General features: G+C 36.6%; 1 protein-coding gene across 1 annotated transcript in view; it reads left to right on the top strand.

Annotated features, from left to right (window-relative positions):
• HGF (hepatocyte growth factor) overlaps nt 1-18,791 on the top strand; it is a 51,484-nt gene that overhangs the window by 17,910 nt on the left and 14,783 nt on the right. Inside the window, exons 7-11 of the mRNA XM_026868015.1 lie at nt 3,890-4,008; nt 12,669-12,843; nt 14,812-14,939; nt 16,424-16,526; nt 18,523-18,662. Of these exons, the coding sequence (XP_026723816.1) occupies nt 3,890-4,008; nt 12,669-12,843; nt 14,812-14,939; nt 16,424-16,526; nt 18,523-18,662 (665 nt within the window). The remainder of the gene's footprint in view (nt 1-3,889; nt 4,009-12,668; nt 12,844-14,811; nt 14,940-16,423; nt 16,527-18,522; nt 18,663-18,791) is intronic.

Here is an 18,791-nt window from a genome sequence, read left to right as displayed (position 1 = left end):
TTCATTTCAATTTTACTCTGTATTTTGGATTAACTCCATTTATAAAGTGGTCTGAATAAATTTAAACTGCCAGAGGAAGACTACAAGAATCAACAGACAGAATAATTGAGACCTTCCACTGAAAGTATCTTTATGTATGTTGAAGTGTTCTACTAAATAAAGCACTCAGAAATATGGGTACTGGTAGATTTTAGAAAGCCTGATTATTCAGCAAAACATTGGGATCTGCAGGTTTGGAGTTTATGTGATGTAACCTCTTTTTCCTCTTGGCTCAGATGATCTGCTTCATGAATAATAGCAGGTTCTCCCATAGTTCTGCTACAATAAATATTTTGTATTAACAGACTGGGACTGAAGATAATCTGTTTCTGAGTTTTGCCATGCACTTGCTGTGAATTAGTCACAGAAAGAATTTTTCTCCTTGGGAGTGAATCATTTATAGAATTTATGTGTACAAACAGTAATAATTTTACTGTCAGGAGGAAATATTTTTTTGTCGTTTATTTTGGATTGTTTGCAAAATAACTTTTCAGGCTAACTGCAGTTTCATGAACAATCGCCTTTCTCCTTGTAAGATTTCCTCCAAAAACTGTCTTTTTTGAGAGTTTTCAGACTTTAATAAAAATTATTTTTTAATCAAAACAGGATCCATCCATACTGAGCTGATCTATATGTTGTTGCAGAAGAGAAACTGGTGTCCCGTACATTTCTAATACACTGATTTTTATTTACTTAATGGAATGGTCACTAAAGGTAGTGACAACATACTTTGATTATACTAGGTTTGAAAAATTTTGTGGGCTTTGGTTTGTTTGTTGGTTGGTGGGTTTTTTTTATAGTTATTTAAGTTGAAAATAAGAGAGGAGGTCTGGAACAAATGATCCATTAAAATACAGCAGTCTCTAGAGAGGCTTATACTGTGTCATCTGGGGGTAATGCGAAGTACTTGGAAACCAGGAAGGGCTGGCTGGGCAAACTGAAACATGTTTTCATTTATGGATTAATCAGTTGCAATGACAAGAAAGAGAGGTAAAATTAATCTTTTCAGATGCTGCAGTCTATCTGCTGTTGGACAATGCTTTCAGCTCAGGGTGAATACATCTCTCTTCTTTTTTGTCACCTCAACAATTTGTTCCATATTTATTCCTTTCAGAGGTCAGTTACTGATAATACCTTTTAACTAAGATGTAATTGAAACTAGCAGTAGGAATCCCCCCAAACAGCTCCTGCATGACCCAGTTTTAGCTATTAGTAGATGCAGAACTGCATTCTGAAGCTCCAGTTCTCTCATATACACCTTATGGACAGGATTATGCCTCAGTATAGAAGGAAGATCATTGAAGATAATGACTTAGATAGGACTAGAGCAGCATAAGGAAGCAACAGTTTTCTCCTCTTCTGCTTATATTTTCTGCTCAAAATCAAATATACTGTGAAAATAGGTACTTATTGCTTGGAGGAAAGTAGAGTTTTAGCATAAGTGTTGAATAACTGCAGATACCCTTTTATTAAAATACTCTGGTTTATATCTCTTGCATGAAAATTTACTTTATACAAAATCAAGTTTTCAGTCCTGCATATCTTCTAAAATGAAAAGGGAAAAGAATTACTGGTGAAGAGTTTAAGACACTAAGTTTCAGTTTAGTTCAAGCAGAGCTAGAAGTCAACATCTGTCTCTTCAAAGAGACTAGATTTTATCTCTTCATCTAACACTCTTTCCCCTACCCCAGAAACTGGAAAAAAGTATTGATTTTGACACCAAATGTGTATCTTAATGCTTCATTTCAGTTTTAGCAATGAAGTACAGCTACTGCAGTTCCAGGGGAAAAAAAAAGAAATATGTAGGGCTCTGAAAGATCTTGGAAACCTCAGTCTCTTTGTTGGGTCTAAGCAAGATATTTGTGCCCAAGTGTTCTGGGGAAGGAGGAGTGTGCAGAGCAAAGGGATGAGCTCTCAGGGAATCCTCCATAGTCCCACTGTTGAATTGTGTGGAACAGTTTGAAGCCCTGGTGTTTATCTCATCCCTAATATTTGTGTTTTAAAGGTGTTAGTTGGCCCTTTCTCAAGGAACTGAGGAACTGTTGTTTGCTGGGTATGAAGGAAGGCAGAAGCATGTCTGAATATTGTGGGAAGAACCAGTGACTGGGAAGGCTGTTGTTGCTCTAGAAAAGGGCACATAGATATAGTAGGTGGAAAGATATAGTTCATGGACACTACTCCATCCCACAAAGCCACTCAAAGCTTCATCCTGAAAGAACTGTTATATCTCTACTTAAGTTTTAGTTAGTAAATAACGTATTTCTGACATACTGTCGGGACATATTATATAATATTAAGAAAGACAGAGCATTCAGTGCTATGAAAGACACTTGCCTTCTAGAGAGTGGGTTCTTTATATCCCCAGTTGTCTGGAATGTTTTTTGGGAGCTATGACTGCAGATACCTTGGCATTCCTGGACTCAGCCTTGGTTCCTGGGTACTGCCATGAACTTTCCATTGCTACATGACACGGAGCATGTGCTGCTGACATCAAAGCTCATCACTCTACCTACTGGGTGGCCAAAGACATCTTGTTTTCTGCTATAATACTAGGCATTAACTGTTTTCTTGCGAAATCAATTTGTTCTTATACACAATTTGTTCCTTTACAGTTTGTCTTCTATGTAGTAGAAAACAAGGTACTCCTACTAGATCTGAAACTACCACATTCTTGACTGCCATTGCATTTTCAGTTTTGTGAGGTTTCTCCTTTGTGGTTTTGATGGTTTGATGTTGTTGTTTTGTTTTGGTTTTTAAGTTCTACTTAAATCCTGTCCCTGTCACTTCTATAGATGAAGGAACCTGATTTTTCCCAAGGAATGGGAGATCAAGTTGAAAATGCATGAGTCAAAATTAGGATGATTGTTTGACAGAGAAAGCATCCTAGCAAATACACAGGCTTGTAAATCATACCTTCCTCTGCTTGTGAGAAACACATCTGCTTGCAGTTGTAAATGTGTTCAGGTTCCCAGGTAGTTAACTTTATTGTTCTCTTACATACTTTTCATGTTTCCCTCAGGGGCAAATCTATTTTTTGTTTCTTTTACAAACATGTTTCAATAAAACTGGAAAACCAAGACAATTTGTATTCATTGGAGAAAAAAAAAAAAAAAGTATGCATTTATCTCCTTCTCTTTAAGTTTATAGATGTTAACATAGCACATTTATGCCTAAAGTACCTCTTTATCTTGAATATCTGCCTGATTGTTCAGTGATGGCAGTAGGAACATGGAAACAATTAAATGGCACAACAGCTTCAAATCTTAATGAGATAAAGTGAGACGGAAGTTATTCCCTTATTTTTCTCCTTTTTTCCTCTCAATGCTTGAAATGAGGGTATGACCTAGAATAAGCTCTATTACTAAAATGGAGCTATCATTAGCAACATAGCTACTCAAAATAGCTTCCAGTTTGAACTCAGGGCTGTTGCACTGAAGAACCTGTTTTCTTAATAAGACCAGCATGCCAGGCAGTGTTTATATAATCCACACTTAATTGGGCTGTTTTAAAAAAATGAGTGGCTTTAGAGTCTGGTCATCAGTTGACAGACACAAGACCAAGAGTTTAGCAATTAACAGAGTTACCCCATCCGGTATCCTGTGCATTAGCACAGCAGGGAATCCCCTCAGTGGAGGTCTGATTCTGCTGCATATTTTGAAAGACTTTTTATGTTATTAGCTTTCTAATAGTGTTAAAAGAGTATCTGCATCAATCTCACAGAATCAGACCCAAGGTTAATGGTAACTGATTCTTGTTTGCCTCTGCTGAAGACTGTCCTTTAAGTACCTTGTACAAGCCTGTGCAGTTGCCAGGAAGACTTCCCTGACACGTTTCTCGTTGTGGTTTGCAGATATCCTGACAAGGGCTTTGATGATAATTACTGCCGCAATCCTGATGGCAAACTGAGACCATGGTGCTACACTCTTGACCCTAACACCCCCTGGGAGTTCTGTGCAATTAAAACGTGTGGTGAGTTCAAGCAAAATTTATTACTTCCTTTTCCTTTCCAAAATCTGGACTCAGATAATTCAAGCAGTATAGGAGCACAGCTAGTTCATTCATTGTGCTTCACTGACTTTTAAAGCATCACTTTCAAAGAGGATCTCCTATAAAGACATTATATTTAATCTGGACAAGAAATAAAGAGCTGTGTGTTACTTAGCACTGGAATATCTTACATACAGGGAATTGAAATAAAAAGTAGGAAAATCAAGAACTAAAAAAGTGAGGCAACATCATCATGAAGATCTCATGTACAGTATTATTTTGGCCATGCTGGGCATCTGCATTACAGTTTGGGAGTAGGTGCATGCACACCTTCCCTGCTCTGTCAATTACAGTTTATCGTTTTGTTTTCCTCTTGCACATTGTGCCATTCTAGGCCTCAGTTCCTGCACACTATTCAGCCTTGTACTGGAGACAGAATTATTAATTACCTCCTGGGTTTCTCTGTGATATTCAGCACTACAGTATCAAAGCACTCCACAGGCAATTAATTTCTTTTAATCTGTCAACTACAAGATGGTGGGTTTTGTTATCCTCACTTTACAGACAGGGAATTGAATCAAAGCAACGTTAAGGTATACAAATATTGGATGCCCACTTCGAGATGCTTTAGTTCAGTGCTTTTAGAGCATTCTGCAGCATGTTCTATCTTCAAAGCTCAGATCCTCCTATCTTTGGTGATAGCTCTGACAGCTTTGTTCTACTGATAATTAGATGTCTTAAATGAGCAGTACATAATGTCCTCTCCATTCTCCCATACTTCTCACTATGAGATTTGGAGGCCAGTTTTTTGCCCTTAGTGAACAGACAGCACGTGAAATAATCAATGTACAAGCATGATATTAAAGGAAGTCTCATAATATCTCAGCATATTTTTTTTTATTCTCTTTACTGAAAATACTTTGATTACAGCATCTTGGGAACAAAGTCAATTTCTGAAACAAGGCATGACTTTAACAACGCGTACTTTATAAGCCTATCAGCTTCATGTGCCCCAGCCCTGTGATAGAGCACCAAAGTATACAGGCAGAAAAGGGAAAGCAATATTTTTGTATTTTCCATGAAGTAGAGGCAAAGGGGTGCTTCTAAAACTTCTCAGTGAATTTCAGTGTCATGTTAGCTCATGAGAAAGTCAGTTTCTCTTAGATCTGCAGTTTTGGAAACTACAATTTTCTTTGTTGTCCTGCTTCAATTTTGACCAAAATTAAGTGTTAAAAAAAAAAAAAAATCCTTGAAACCACTCTCTGCTTTTCATCTAGTTCTAAGTGTCACTTCAGTAAGCTTATGTCATTGTAAAATTCGGCTCTCTTGGGAGGAGGATAGAAGAAGAAAATAAATTCTATTAGAACAATAAAGCTCACCTGCAAATGGATTTATGTGAGAATTGAAAAGAAAGGAAAAAAAAAGAAGGAAAAAATATTATAAAAGGAGTGATTTTTAATGACTGTAATTTCCAGGGTTCTCTATATTTTGTTCTTGTTGCTATTATAAAAAACCCCAAAATAAACTATTACTGGGATATCTAAAATCCAGATAAAATAAAGACAGTAGTGGATCTTGCAAAAAGCCTTTTTCCACAATATAATCCTGTATTTTTCCTAGAATTGTATTTTATATATAAATACTGGCAGGAAGGTGAGAAGAGGGAATTGCTCCAACGTGAACCTTTATGTCTGAGCAGTTGCTACGTAAAGGGGAAGCATGGGATTCTTCATCTTTACTTAGAATTATACCAAACCAAATTATGCCGTGTTCTCTGCCTCGGCTACTAATAGGTCTGAATTTTCTCTCCTTGCTTGTTCTCGGCATAGGTCAGTGTAATGTCTTGCAATGTCAGTCACTCCTTATCAATTAGCCAATTGTCTGAAATCCAAAGGTTGACTAAGAATACTCTACTCCTGATGTGGAATAATTGACCTTATTCTTCACTATCATATGTCCTTGTAAATCCACTATAAGGTAGTTAAAATTAACAAAATTTTTCCACTGTATAAAAGTGAGGTTAATCTGTTTGTTTGAGCAATGTCTGTAATGAGGTTCTCCAGAGACAGAAGCAACTTAACAGCACTATTGCTTGTTTTGCATCAGGCACCCACAGAGTCACATTCATGTCGAAAGTCTTCTGTGTGAACTACAGTACTCATTCATGTAATTGTATCTAGAGTATTGATAATCTTTGATAATGGGAAAAGTTCAGTCTTTTCCCGTTATAAACAGTCTTGCTTAGCTCTGTAACTGAATCAACTTTCCAATATTTTAGTTAATTCATTAATTTAGAGTTGTTGCTGTTGTTTTTGATTTTTGGTTTGTGTTTTTTTTCATTTTATTTTTGCTTTTTTAAACAAAACCGTGCTTCCTACATTTCTCTAATTGTTAGATAATATATGAATCACATGTAGTTTACTAGATCTGTTGTTTTCTCCTGGCTGAAGTGTTTTTATTACAAAAAAAAAAAAAAAAATTCCTACATTGCAGCTGACTGTTTCACAAATGCAACTTTTATAAACCTCTATTCTTTGGCATTTCCTGAGCTGATGTGTCAGCTCATGTTCTGAGGATTCACATCTGGCTTTCTTGGTCACGTAAGCTTACAGTCCATGAAACTTTCAGTATCTACTGTCTAGCCTAAGCTTTTTAAAATAGTTTGGTGGGAGATCTGTAATCTACTGTAATGTCACCTTTGTCTACCAAGTCACAATTAGAGTCCTGAAGAAAAGGTAATCATCAAAATGAATTTTTTAAAAAACTCATAGTGTTATGATTTTAATGTCATGATGAAAGCTTTTTGTCTCATTTCTAGGCCAAAACTGACTAACTAACTAGAAATTCTTTCCTTCATCTTCAGTATAATGATATCAGTGAAAAATTCACATGCAAAACTGTATTTTTACTGCAGAAAACTCTAGAATTTTGGAAATTACTGAAGCAATGTATATGAGAAGAATACAGAAATAATGATCTTGAAAGTACTTAATTGAGCAAATATTTTCAAAGGATGTTTAGCACAGACATGTGGCATTGCCCTCTATATAAGAAGTGATGCTGTTCAGTGCTTTCCTTTATAATCCAGGGAGGGAATTTGTTACTGATATTACTGTGGTATCACCAGCTTGGTGGCCAGAATATGAACACAAAATATCAAAGCCCTGTTTTCAGTTTTCTGTCTTTCTTGAGGGACATAGAAAATCTGTTTTCCCACCTCCTAGCAGGGAGCCCAAAACACTGACCATTCTGGGTTTCAGTGGCTGCTCCATTTTCTGAAACTGTGCCTGTGTGCAATCTCAGTACACTAAAAAGAGAACATCATGAGTCTTTATAGCTTTGTGGTTTGGATTCTCACACAGGCTTTTAATTCCTATGCTGAGGACTGTTTATATATTTTACAAGAAATACTAATTAGAAAAAATGCTTTGCAAATGCAAGTCTTTGGACCATATACAAAAACGTAGGTGTCCTCTCTTTGGGGAAGTGACCACAAGGCAGCATGCTGCTTGTGGCTTTTGCTTCATGCCATGAGTGCTAGTATGCTCTATAGCCAAAATGCTGACAACAGCTCATATACAAAATTTTCGGCAAAAAAGTCATTGGAAGGAAGCATTCAGAAAATAAATATGTTTTTAAGACTGAAGAGACAGGAGGGCATTGTAACTTTATTTCCAAGCACAGAAGGCAGCATAAAACATTGTGGCTTACAGCCAGGGCTGTGAGAAAGAGATGACAGGAGCAATTAGGGATTAGAGATGGCTCAAGCTGCAAAAATTGGATATGGATTAAGACTTCAGGGACCCCAGGATTGGTTTGAAGTTGCTCACATATGTGTCTGTGGTTTTGGCTTGAGAAAATTTTTAGTTAGAAGAGAGGATAAAAGGACAGCTATAACAGCAATAAAGAAGTGTAGGATGAAATGAAGAAAAGGAAGCACTGACAGCAAATATGAAAAAATATAATTACTGTTACTTTGGCATGAATGAGGACATGGACTACAGGGAAGACAGGAGTGGGGAGGTAAGACTGCCTTCAAAAAAAAAAAAAAAAAAGAAAAAAGGATAACTGCACTTCTGTGGATGAGCTGTAGGGTTATGAGAGAGGTGCTGAGGCCCAGAAATGAAGCTATACATGTCAGTCATTCGAGAGCTGCAGAGGTGTATGGAATTATTATGGTAAGGACAGTGTTTGAGTGCTGCCTACTTGATTTCCAACCAACCCAGCTGATTTTACCATGGATTTAGCCTTTTCTGTCTGTACTCATAGGCAATAGGCAGGAGTGACTAGAGCCCAAAAAGCCCTGAGACTATTCAGTAAGGGTCTCAGTTTGATGGGAAAGAGAAAGTAATGAAAAAAAATTGAGGATCTAGGTGTAAAATGAACTGTTACAAGTACTTACAACTTTTGGGAAGGTAAAAAAATCACCAGTATTAGATTACTCATTCTTTAAAAGCAGAGATTTCAACTGTCCGTCTGAGTGTGAAGTTCTGATTAAAGAGTTATTTGTTGAATCATAGTATGTAAACTCATAAATGTGACACTCAGTTTAAGCTTAATATTTATGTAAGATAAAGATGTTTATAGAAAGGAGGCAGTGAAGAGAGACTGATGTTTAGTAGCTCAAAGTGTTATCTTCCACCTCACTGCACATGGAGGCACAGCAGAGGTCCAGCATTCATTATGAATGCAACGGCTTAATCTGCATTTCCTCAAAAAGCATCCTTCTCAGATCCTTCTCTTCATTTCTGTGATAGTTTTGAAAGTGAGATTTAAGAGCTCTGAAACGCAGAGATACAGATTTAGGGTTTTTATGGATTTAAACTAGAAGTTGTTTGATTTAAAGAGTAGTTATAGATATTGGAAAAAGCCAGAAAGATCTCTCTGTGCTCAAGGACAAATGAACTGTAGGTATGGAGGTTGAAGGTGACAATGAGTTTTTCAGTACTGTGATTCTTGAGCTTGGGTCTAATTTATTTCTTTCTCCTATGTTTTTACTGAAGAAAAACCCAACCCATTATAAATCTGTATTGTTTGGGGTTTTTTTCATGCTTAATGTACTACGATAATGCACTGAAGGAAAAAATGGAAATAAAATAACGGAAACACATGGAAAGAAAAGAACCACCACTATCATACTGCCCAGAACTGTAGATCATATTGCTTGAGGTAGGGATACCTGGAGGCAGTGTAACTGAACATGTGCAGCTTCTCCACATAACGTCACTCAAGCTTCTTACTGACATTTGCAGAATTGCATGGATTGTGTTTAATGACGACTTTGCTGTGTTCTTTACTGAGTTAGGCACATCTTTTAAAATCTACTTTCTAAAATCTTTTGTTACAAATCAGGGCACATTTCCTATTGTTGACTGACACACTAGGAAACACATTGCAACAATATAAGCAAAAGTAGGAATTTTCCCCATGAGATAATTTTGGACTCTGCTTCTTTCCCAGCTATGTCTTTTTCCAAAAATACATAGATAGTATTACCATGAAAGGCCATGAATACTCCAACAAAATCCCTACCTTCTCTTAAGTCAGTAGGAGTTTCACCATTGACCTCAAATTTGTGCAGGATTTTCTTCTGGGTCATTTGGATTAAAGACAGAAATAGTATTCTAACTGGTTACTTCAGCTGTAGAATGACTCAAGGTCCCTGCTGACTCCCTCATGCTGGCATTACTGTGAGAACCAGAACTGAGAAGATATCTGTAGCTTTACACATGAAGCCCTGGATAATGTTTCCTTTCTTTACTTAAGCATCTATGAATACATGAGCTGGCCCTTATTAATAAAGATATATAGTCTGAAGTATCAAAATAGGGAGGGGTTTATGGGAAAAATCCCCCACCTTTGCATTATTGCACTTTTGTTGAGGACTTCACAGTGAGCATGTGAAGGTGGAAATACTACTAACAGGAAATTCTCAAGCAACTATTTGAATTACATGGTTAATTTGAGTCATTCAGAATACCAAAAAAAAGATTACAGCAAAATTTAAAAATTAGCAAAATGCTGCTAGAAAATTACCGAATTCTTCTTTTCATAATGAAGTTTCATACAGGAATAAGAAGTGACATTTTTATAAATGGTATTTTGTGTGATCTTCCTTCAAAAGTACTTTTTATCTCAGTTCAGAACTATAAAACCTGAACAGGAACAACAACAAAAAAAGAATACTTCTAATATAAAATTAAAGTACCTGCCTGCATAGTAAGGATTGCTTATTGTATTTAAATTCATCTTCTAGCTTAATTCATAATGTCTTTCTCACTGGAAAAAGCCCGTGGAGTTGCAGGTCTTAATTTATATTACAGAGGAATTGCTAGGATAAGGGTGGGAATTCAGTCTCACTGAACTGGTGAGCCTGGTCTCAGGACTCTTTCACCAGTGCTCTGCACATCTGATGTTCATGCTCAGAGGTATTAAACTTTAGATAATTAGCTATGGGGGTACAAGAATAATTAGCCTCAAGAACAATAACAGTACATGACTATTTAAGTTGTAGGCTTAACCTGGGCACTTCTTAAAGTTTGGCAACTGCCTTATAGTTTGCAGAGCACCTCTGTAATGCCTGATGAGGCAAGCACTGCTGCTCAAGATCTTGCCTGTCCTTGTGTGCATGCAGCCCACTTTTCATTGACATTAACAGGGAGACTGTTCCCACCATGCCTGTTTATGGAAACCACCAGCTTCTTGAGAATTTTTTGATAACTTTTGAGCTTTCTGTGAGACTGTCAGAATGGAAGAGGTTGTTTCTGAGGTCACAAGCCCTCAGAATTTCAGAACGAAATTTCAGAACGAAATTTCAGAAATATTTCTGAGTCTCATTTTTCATGTTTTAAAAGTAGACATTTATAGGAAATGCAGGTGGAATAGCTAGAAGAGTTTGTGGAGGGTCCTGTGGACCTTTTGGAATGATAGAATTGCTTTATGAATTCAAATTAAAATGTTTTACTGATCATTTTCATTACAAGAATTCTTATTGAGAGCTGCCACAAAGTTGTAATAGCAGATAATCCATCACACATTGCAGATTTTGAAATAATTTCTCTCTTAGCCATTATAATGTAAGTCTTCCCAGTAGTGGCTTGGCTGTGCAAGTATTTATGACAATGTGAAAGTTAAGTTTGTCTGGTTCCTTTAAATAGAATATTCTGACATGGACAAATTATTGCAAAATCTGATCTACAGATAGAGGTCACTGTCCAGACACATAGCATAACAGTTAGTGATGAGCTGTGTATCTGTACACGTATAAGAAGGAATGCTCAACAAAATGGAAGGACAGGAAATTAATTTGCCTGTGAAACACTGAGGTAAAAACATTAACCAGATGAAGATAAAAAGAGAAATTTTCTCCAGCATAGAGAAATGTATAATTCAACTGCACAACTTGATGTTATCATCTGACAGGGAAGTGATCTTTAACGTCAAAGATTAGACAGCAAATCAGACAAATCCATCTGTTATGACATTTGGTTTCCTTAAGATACATATTTTCTGCAAGTTCATAGAACTGGCCCAAGTTACCAGGAATGTACTATATTATGAATAACATGCAAATATCATTCTAATCACTGACCATTTGAAGAAGACTAATTTTAAAACTTTATTAATATACTTACTGCTGGGAACTAATATTTTTAAGCAATTAATAAAATTAGTCTTGTGAACAATAGCAATTACCAACAGATGGGTAGTTACTTACAAAAATATTATGTTGGGAGCTTTCTGGGACATTGCAGAAGGGTTGCTCTTACTGTAGTGTATTTAGTTTTGTATTTTTTTTGTATATATCTGATGCAATATCTGTGCCATTAATTTGTAATTATGAAAATTGCATAAGAAATAGAGACTCTTAAGTTATGTGTATGAGTCATTTAAAAAACCACTGTTTTTCTGAATTTAGTTCAAAACAGCCCACACCAGGCTGAATTCAGAGTATATCAACATCTGTAAAAGATCTTGAGTCTGATGAATTTGTTACTCTTTAAAACATTTGTCTCTCTGTAGAGAATACTGATCTTTGATTTCCAAAATCTGGGCTTTTTTTTTTTTGTTGGTTTTGTTTTGGTTTTTTTTTCCTCTAACTATATGAGGCATAAAAAGAGAAACTTCAAGGAGGATTTAGCACATTATAATAGGATTTATCTTTTTAAATCTGCATCTTTTTTTCCTGTGTTTTGATATTCTGGGAATTCTTTGGAGAAAACCAATGGGTTTTTAATCCTGCAAACATGTATTAACATGTTTAACATTGAGCACATGGGTGGTCACTCAGTTTTGTAAAGCTAAACAAATGAGAAATATTTGCTGAACTGGAAAGAGTAATCAAGAATACCTTCTAATATTCAAAGATATAGCATAAGCCAGGTCTTTCACTAAACACAAGCTCTTAAATGTTTGATACTTTTCACCTGCAAGTGGTTAAACTAGCACAGGATCTAACAACTATTTTGATTTCATGGATGTTGTGAATATGAAGAAAAGTATTCTGTAGAAGTCATTAGATTGGCAATTTCTCCAAAGAACTCCAATTACCACAATTTCAACTACAATGTAGAGTTCAAACCTGACATCCTAACACAGAGTCAATCTTAAGAATCTAAACCAGCACTTCTCTGGGTCTGCAGATGAAAGTGCCATGAACAGCACAGAGGCAGCAGCTGAGACGTCAACATGTATTCAGGGACAGGGCGAGGGTTACCGCGGCACAGTCAACACCATATGGAGTGGAATCCAGTGCCAGCGGTGGGACTCCCAGTTTCCTCACCAGCACAACATCACTCCAGAGAACTTCAAGTGCAAGTGAGTAGAGACATGTGGATATTACTGCAGTGGGAAAAGAGCTTAGTTTTCTAATGTTTAGAAATACATGCCACCAAAGTAGACCATAGGATCCCTGTCTCTGCTCTGCGACCCGATGCCTTCACTCTACATGTTGATGCTGAAAACCATTTGAACATGGGAAAATCAGTTCTTCAGATCTCAAAATATTAGTTCTGGATGAACTTGTGTGAAACCGTAGGGGTTTTTATAAACTTTTTCTTCAAGTATGTATTCACCAATTTAATTGATTGTCAAGTGTATGGAAGTTTTCCAGACTGGGACCTGAATCCCCATAGTGCTAATACATTACTATTGTTTTTCTTTCATGGAGGTAAGTACTTGTTTGCAATTTGATTACTGACTTTAATTTAGTATGCCCTAAATATTATCTAAGTGTAATCTCCTTGGCAATACTTGACATTTATATTTGACAGTACTTATTTTCTATTTTTTAATCCTTGTTCTGTCTCATTACTAAATGTACTTGCATGAATAGGACTGCTTTTACTTGAAGGACCACTAGTCATCTAATCTTTCTGTACAGTTCATAAATTCCCGGGATGTGAATGATCTATTTATTTTAGGCAGTTACCTTAGTCATAATCTTTCAGTTCTTTTTTCATTGAGCACAGAGGAAGCCTAGCTGACCAGCATAGACCCAAAGCCCACTTTGTACTAAATGTCTTATTGATGGCTAAATATCAATCTGGGCTTGTGCTGGAATTTGATAATGTGGATCTTTCAAGGTAAAGAAAAGATTGCAGTTTGAGTTCAGATTATCTCTCTAACAGTAGCTTGTTTGAGTATGAGGTTTGCTGTCTTAAACACTTCATTACTATTGTTCAGTTTATTGATCAAATAGTGTGAATTGTAATACATCTACTGAAAATGTATCATCATTGTAATGGAAAATACGACTGAGCCTGAGAATCCTCAGCCAGTTTCAGATCACCTTGAATGTACCTGGAAGTTAGTGCTTGAGCCTGATCCTACAGGTTTTTCTCAGACAAACTGCCACTTAATACAATTTACGCTGTATCTGCGTAACACTGTTGCAGGAATAGTGCACTTGTGCAGATTTAACAATGTTCCTAGCAGTGTAGAGAGGCTCACAATACTAGGACTGCTTATTAGTCAGTGCTTGAGAACGTAGTGGTTATTCAGGCCAATTGCTTGATTAAAATCAGCAGAACTGCTGGGATGACAGTTCAAAACTCACATGAGCAAGAATTACAATATCAGGCCTCTTCTTCCCATAGTCTATTATCAGTAAGTGCTGCAGATGGAAAATACAGTGAAATATGGAGATCATGGCAACAGCTCTCAGGAGATGGGAAAATAAAACTTACATTTAAAAGGTTTGACTATTTCATGCAAGCTGCGAGAGACATTTAAAGATGTTCCCTTGTGACTCACTCTTACTTTAAAGGTAACAGCTGTATAGAATTTCAACATACATTTTTTTATATTCCAAGATTCAGTTTCTTAAATGAATTGCTGACAGTCTACAGGACTCTGTTTCTCTAAACTCAGCAGAACCATACAAAGTACAGGGAATTTTAAGCATTTCGGTAATGTTAGTGTTTAAAAGCACTTGTAATGGATTGCAGGTGTATTCAATGACAACTTGCATGCAAATTTTGAAGGAGAATCCTGAAAAAAATAAGCTATATTAAAAATATTGTTAATCTTCAAATGAAATGTTATGTCCAGTCAAAACATATGTCCATTAAAAATTAATTCCCATAACCATATTCTTTTTACAATTATTATATATTTTTGGACACTCTGTTCTTACTGGCTCCTCATCTCCTTGCACTTGACACTGATCAGTAACATACAGACCTTAAGGAGCCCATATTATTGTTAATTCATAATAAAAAGCAGTAGAATGAATCAGTGATTTTAGGTTATCCCTGCTGTGAGCTAACATATTTATTTTTATAGGGATTTGAGGGAAAACTACTGCCGAAATCCAGATGGAGCTGAATCACCGTGGTGTTTTACCACTGACCCAAACATCCGTATTGGTTATTGCTCCCAGATTCCTAAGTGTGATGTATCAAATGAACAAGGTAACAGAGGGAAGGGCAATAACGTGATTTTAAATGAAAGCTATACTGTTCCAAACAGCAGATAAGCAGGCTTGAAAACTGGAAAAGTGGCTCTCAGTACATTTGTATTACACCTGTGTAGTTCTGTTTGGGCTTTATTTGCATACTTGGGATTCATCATGGTGTAATTAATATTAATTTCTCAGTTCATGTTTCAATTTCAGTGGGGAAAGCTGCAGAAAAAAAATACTGTTAGATCTGATTTTTAGACAATGTGAATTTGTGTCTCATTTTATATTAGCTGGAGATCTGCTCTGCTGTCTTACCCTTCTTAGTTTGAAAGACCTTTTAGCAGATCTGAGGTGATTTCCTTGGTTTACAGTTGTTGGTTTTTTTATAATTGCATATGAGGCCACCAAAAGCAATTTTGTTTTAAATTTAACTTTTCCATATACTCTCGTCTAAAAAAGAGTTGAGAGTTGAAAAAAACATATGGGACTTCCCATAGAGCCTCTTAACTTCAAGCTGTTATCTCTGCCTGTAAAGTCCACTGAGTCTTCAGGCAAATGTTGCTTTTCCCATGAGGTCTTGGTATTACTCTAAGGAGTATTATTGCATCCTGAGAACTGATGTCAATCATAGTATAAAGTGTGGTTGAGACCTCAGACCTATGACTTTACATCAGGCTGCATTAAGATCTCCACCTTTAAATTTTAGACATTTTTTCTCTTAACATTTGAAAGAGTTGCAGTTGCAATAGTTATGTCAGAGAAAGGATAAAACTTTGACTTTCATTCTGTATTTTTTGTAAAGTATCAATTATCAAGAAGTAAAAATACTGATGAATATGAAATTAAATGCTTTGTATGAAAAGTCTTCATAGTAGTGATCATTTTAAACAATCCTCTTGAAAAGTCTCAGAAAAGCTTGTGATAAAGGATTATGAATTAAACATGACTTCTGATGAACAGGCAAGTTTTTAAATTACATTAAAATTAAAGTTGTGTTGATTTTTTCATTTTGACAAGGTAGAACTTAAGTCTAGAATTATATACTCTTGCCAGTATCTAGAATCTACACAAAGGTAAGTTGATTAAAATAGGTTAATAGTGCCTGTTTTTTTCAGGAGAGAACAGGTGGGAATTTTTGCTTTGTTTAGTATAAAAGAGCACCTGACAATTTTTAGAATATTCTATGTGACCTTTCTAAATTAACCATAAACAGAATATTTATGAATGAAGTTTCCCCAGTTTTACTAAGTAAGACAAAATTTAAAATGGTACTGTGTGGCAAATGAAAGCCTTAAGAAGATTATGCATCTGACGTTCTCACATTTTTTTTCTGATATGATTTATACTGTTGTCTGATTTATAATGTATAGTGTCGTGGTTTAAACCCATCTGAGTTTAATTTTTTGGCTTACTTATTTGGAATACTGATGAAAGAGTTTTCAATACCTATACAATATCCCTCCACTTCTTTTTGTCTCAACATTCTTTATTCAGATTGTTATCGTGGCAATGGCAAGAGTTACATGGGGAATCTCTCCAAGACAAGATTTGGGCTACCTTGCTCCACATGGGACAAGAATATTGAAGACTTACGTAGGTGTGTACATATGAAACAGAAAGAGATGATTCAGTGAGACCTGGTTAAACACTGCCTCCAGACGGCATATCTTTTTCTTCTGCAGTGGTTCTAAAATAGCCACTTATGCCCTGAAGTTTTTAATATATCTTCTTCTTTTTTTTTTTTTTTCTTTTTTTCTTTTTTTTTCTTTTTGGTGTTTAAATATATTACACAACATGTCTTTGTTTCGGCTAACCACTAATTACAGGCTTTGGGATGTTTCTTAGTGTTTAGTTTACTGGCCTGATTTACCCCATCTTTGTCCTTGAAAGTTTTGTTCTATGAAAGTATAGCAGGAATGAAGTGGGAAATTATTATCTCACCATCTGATCTCATAGCTCATGCTGCTTCAAGCAGGTAGCTGGACCTGAAGCCACCTAAGTTCCCTTGCAGCCTGAAATTGAATCTTGAGTCTATGATCTGATGACACTGACATCAAATGCTATCAAAGCGACTTGCAATTTCTGTTGTTTATCACTACTTTAGCTTCATATTCAAGTAGAGGAAATGACAAGTTAGTTTAATTTATTTGTTAAGGTAAAAATGAATCAGCAATAAGTACAAAACAAGTTGTGAGTTTCCAAGACTTTTTCAATCATGCCAGGATCTTCAGTGTTAGCTCTGCTGGTTCAGAACAGTAGATTAATAAATCTCAGGACTGACATGAGCAATGGCTGGCAGGTACCACACAAAGACAGAGATTCATCACAAATTTTGCTATGTATGAGCTATCACACACATTAGTGGCCCAGATGTAAATTGCTTTCCCTTCATCTTCTTTAAGTTTCTGAAGCCGATGTGATGATGTTTATGCTACCTTTGGTACTTGATGAATTAGTGCTCATGTTCACCACATTCATAGGGCCCAATACTAGCCATTCCCCACTGTCCCTGATTCCTGCTGCTGACTTGATGGTCAGTCAGGTGAGGGTGTGTAGATCAGTAAATTAGCCTTTGGGGAAGCTGTATAGCAAAAGGCAGACTTCAGTGGCAACGTCTGGAACCACCAACTGGACTGTACATGGCTTTCCCCACACAGGGTCAGAGACAGCATACATATTCCAGTGTACTGTCCATGTAAGACAGGCAGACATTTAAGATCATGACTTCTGAGAGCTCTGTTAAGTCTTCTGATAGCTGTGAATGAGACACCTTGAACCTACTGGATGCTTGATGCAAATGTGTTTATATAATCTTGAGCACAGATTAGCCTTTCTTCCACAAATTTTCCACCTGGAAACTTCTTCGGTGAGTTATCTGTTTCACTTCAGCAGTTAGTCTTGTTATGGGTGTGCTACAAACAGTTGGTTATGAAATAAAGGAGCAGTGTAGGTATAAATTAGGAAGCCTGTATGCTTCTGCCTGACAAGTCAGAAATAAACAGCTTTCTCTGCTTCAGATTTTCACTCCAAAATTTCACCTTTAAAGTGCCTTGTATAGGTCTGCAAGTTAGGTGACCTATCACTGCAGTCTGTCTGAACCATTCATCCTTCTCCTTGCCTGCTGCTCAGTCTTGCTAACTTTCTTGTGTTTCTCTTTCCTTTGGCTAAGATTCAGCTTGCTTTGTATGTTCAGAGCTCCCTTGTGCTACCTGTTAATCTGCAGGGAGAAGGTACCTGTGATGACAGATCGGCTCACAAATTTGCTGAGGGCAAGACAGACACTCTTCGAATCAGTGCAACAATACCTCCTGAGGGTATCCAGGGATTTTAGCTCAAGTGGGAGAACTAGAAACCTCCCAGCTGTCCAGCGGACACAGTGCTTAAAATACCAACCAGAGGAAACTTGGACCTAGATCCAGCAAATATTTGGGTCTCATCTTCCCTTTGATTTTAACCAGCCCTAAACCCTGACCTGTAGACTTCTCAATCAGCTAACTTTACAATGTGGAGCAAAGCAACATTTAACCTTTGAAACTTTGGGCTATAGTATAAAGCTTTTCAGCACTTTGAATTTTATTTTTTTTTCCCTGTAGGCATATACAAATATTCAGAGAACCAGATGTTAGTAAACTGAAGAAAAACTATTGCCGCAATCCAGACGATGATTTTCATGGTCCCTGGTGTTACACAGATGATCCTCTTGTTCCCTGGGATTACTGTCCTATTTCTCGATGTGAGTACTTGGTATGCCTCAGGCACTGTCGACTGCACAGTCCCAGTGAAGCCATGGTGTCACATGTGTATGCATACCTTTCTATTGTCACTTGAGGCAACAGAAAATGCGTAATTCTATAAAGAAGCA

The sequence above is a fragment of the Athene cunicularia genome (assembly GCF_003259725.1).
Source record: "Athene cunicularia isolate RWA chromosome 1 unlocalized genomic scaffold, athCun1 chr1_part2, whole genome shotgun sequence".
NCBI lineage: Eukaryota > Metazoa > Chordata > Aves > Strigiformes > Strigidae > Athene > Athene cunicularia.
Note: the sequence above shows the minus strand (reverse complement) of the source record. Positions and strands in the feature narration are given on the sequence as shown.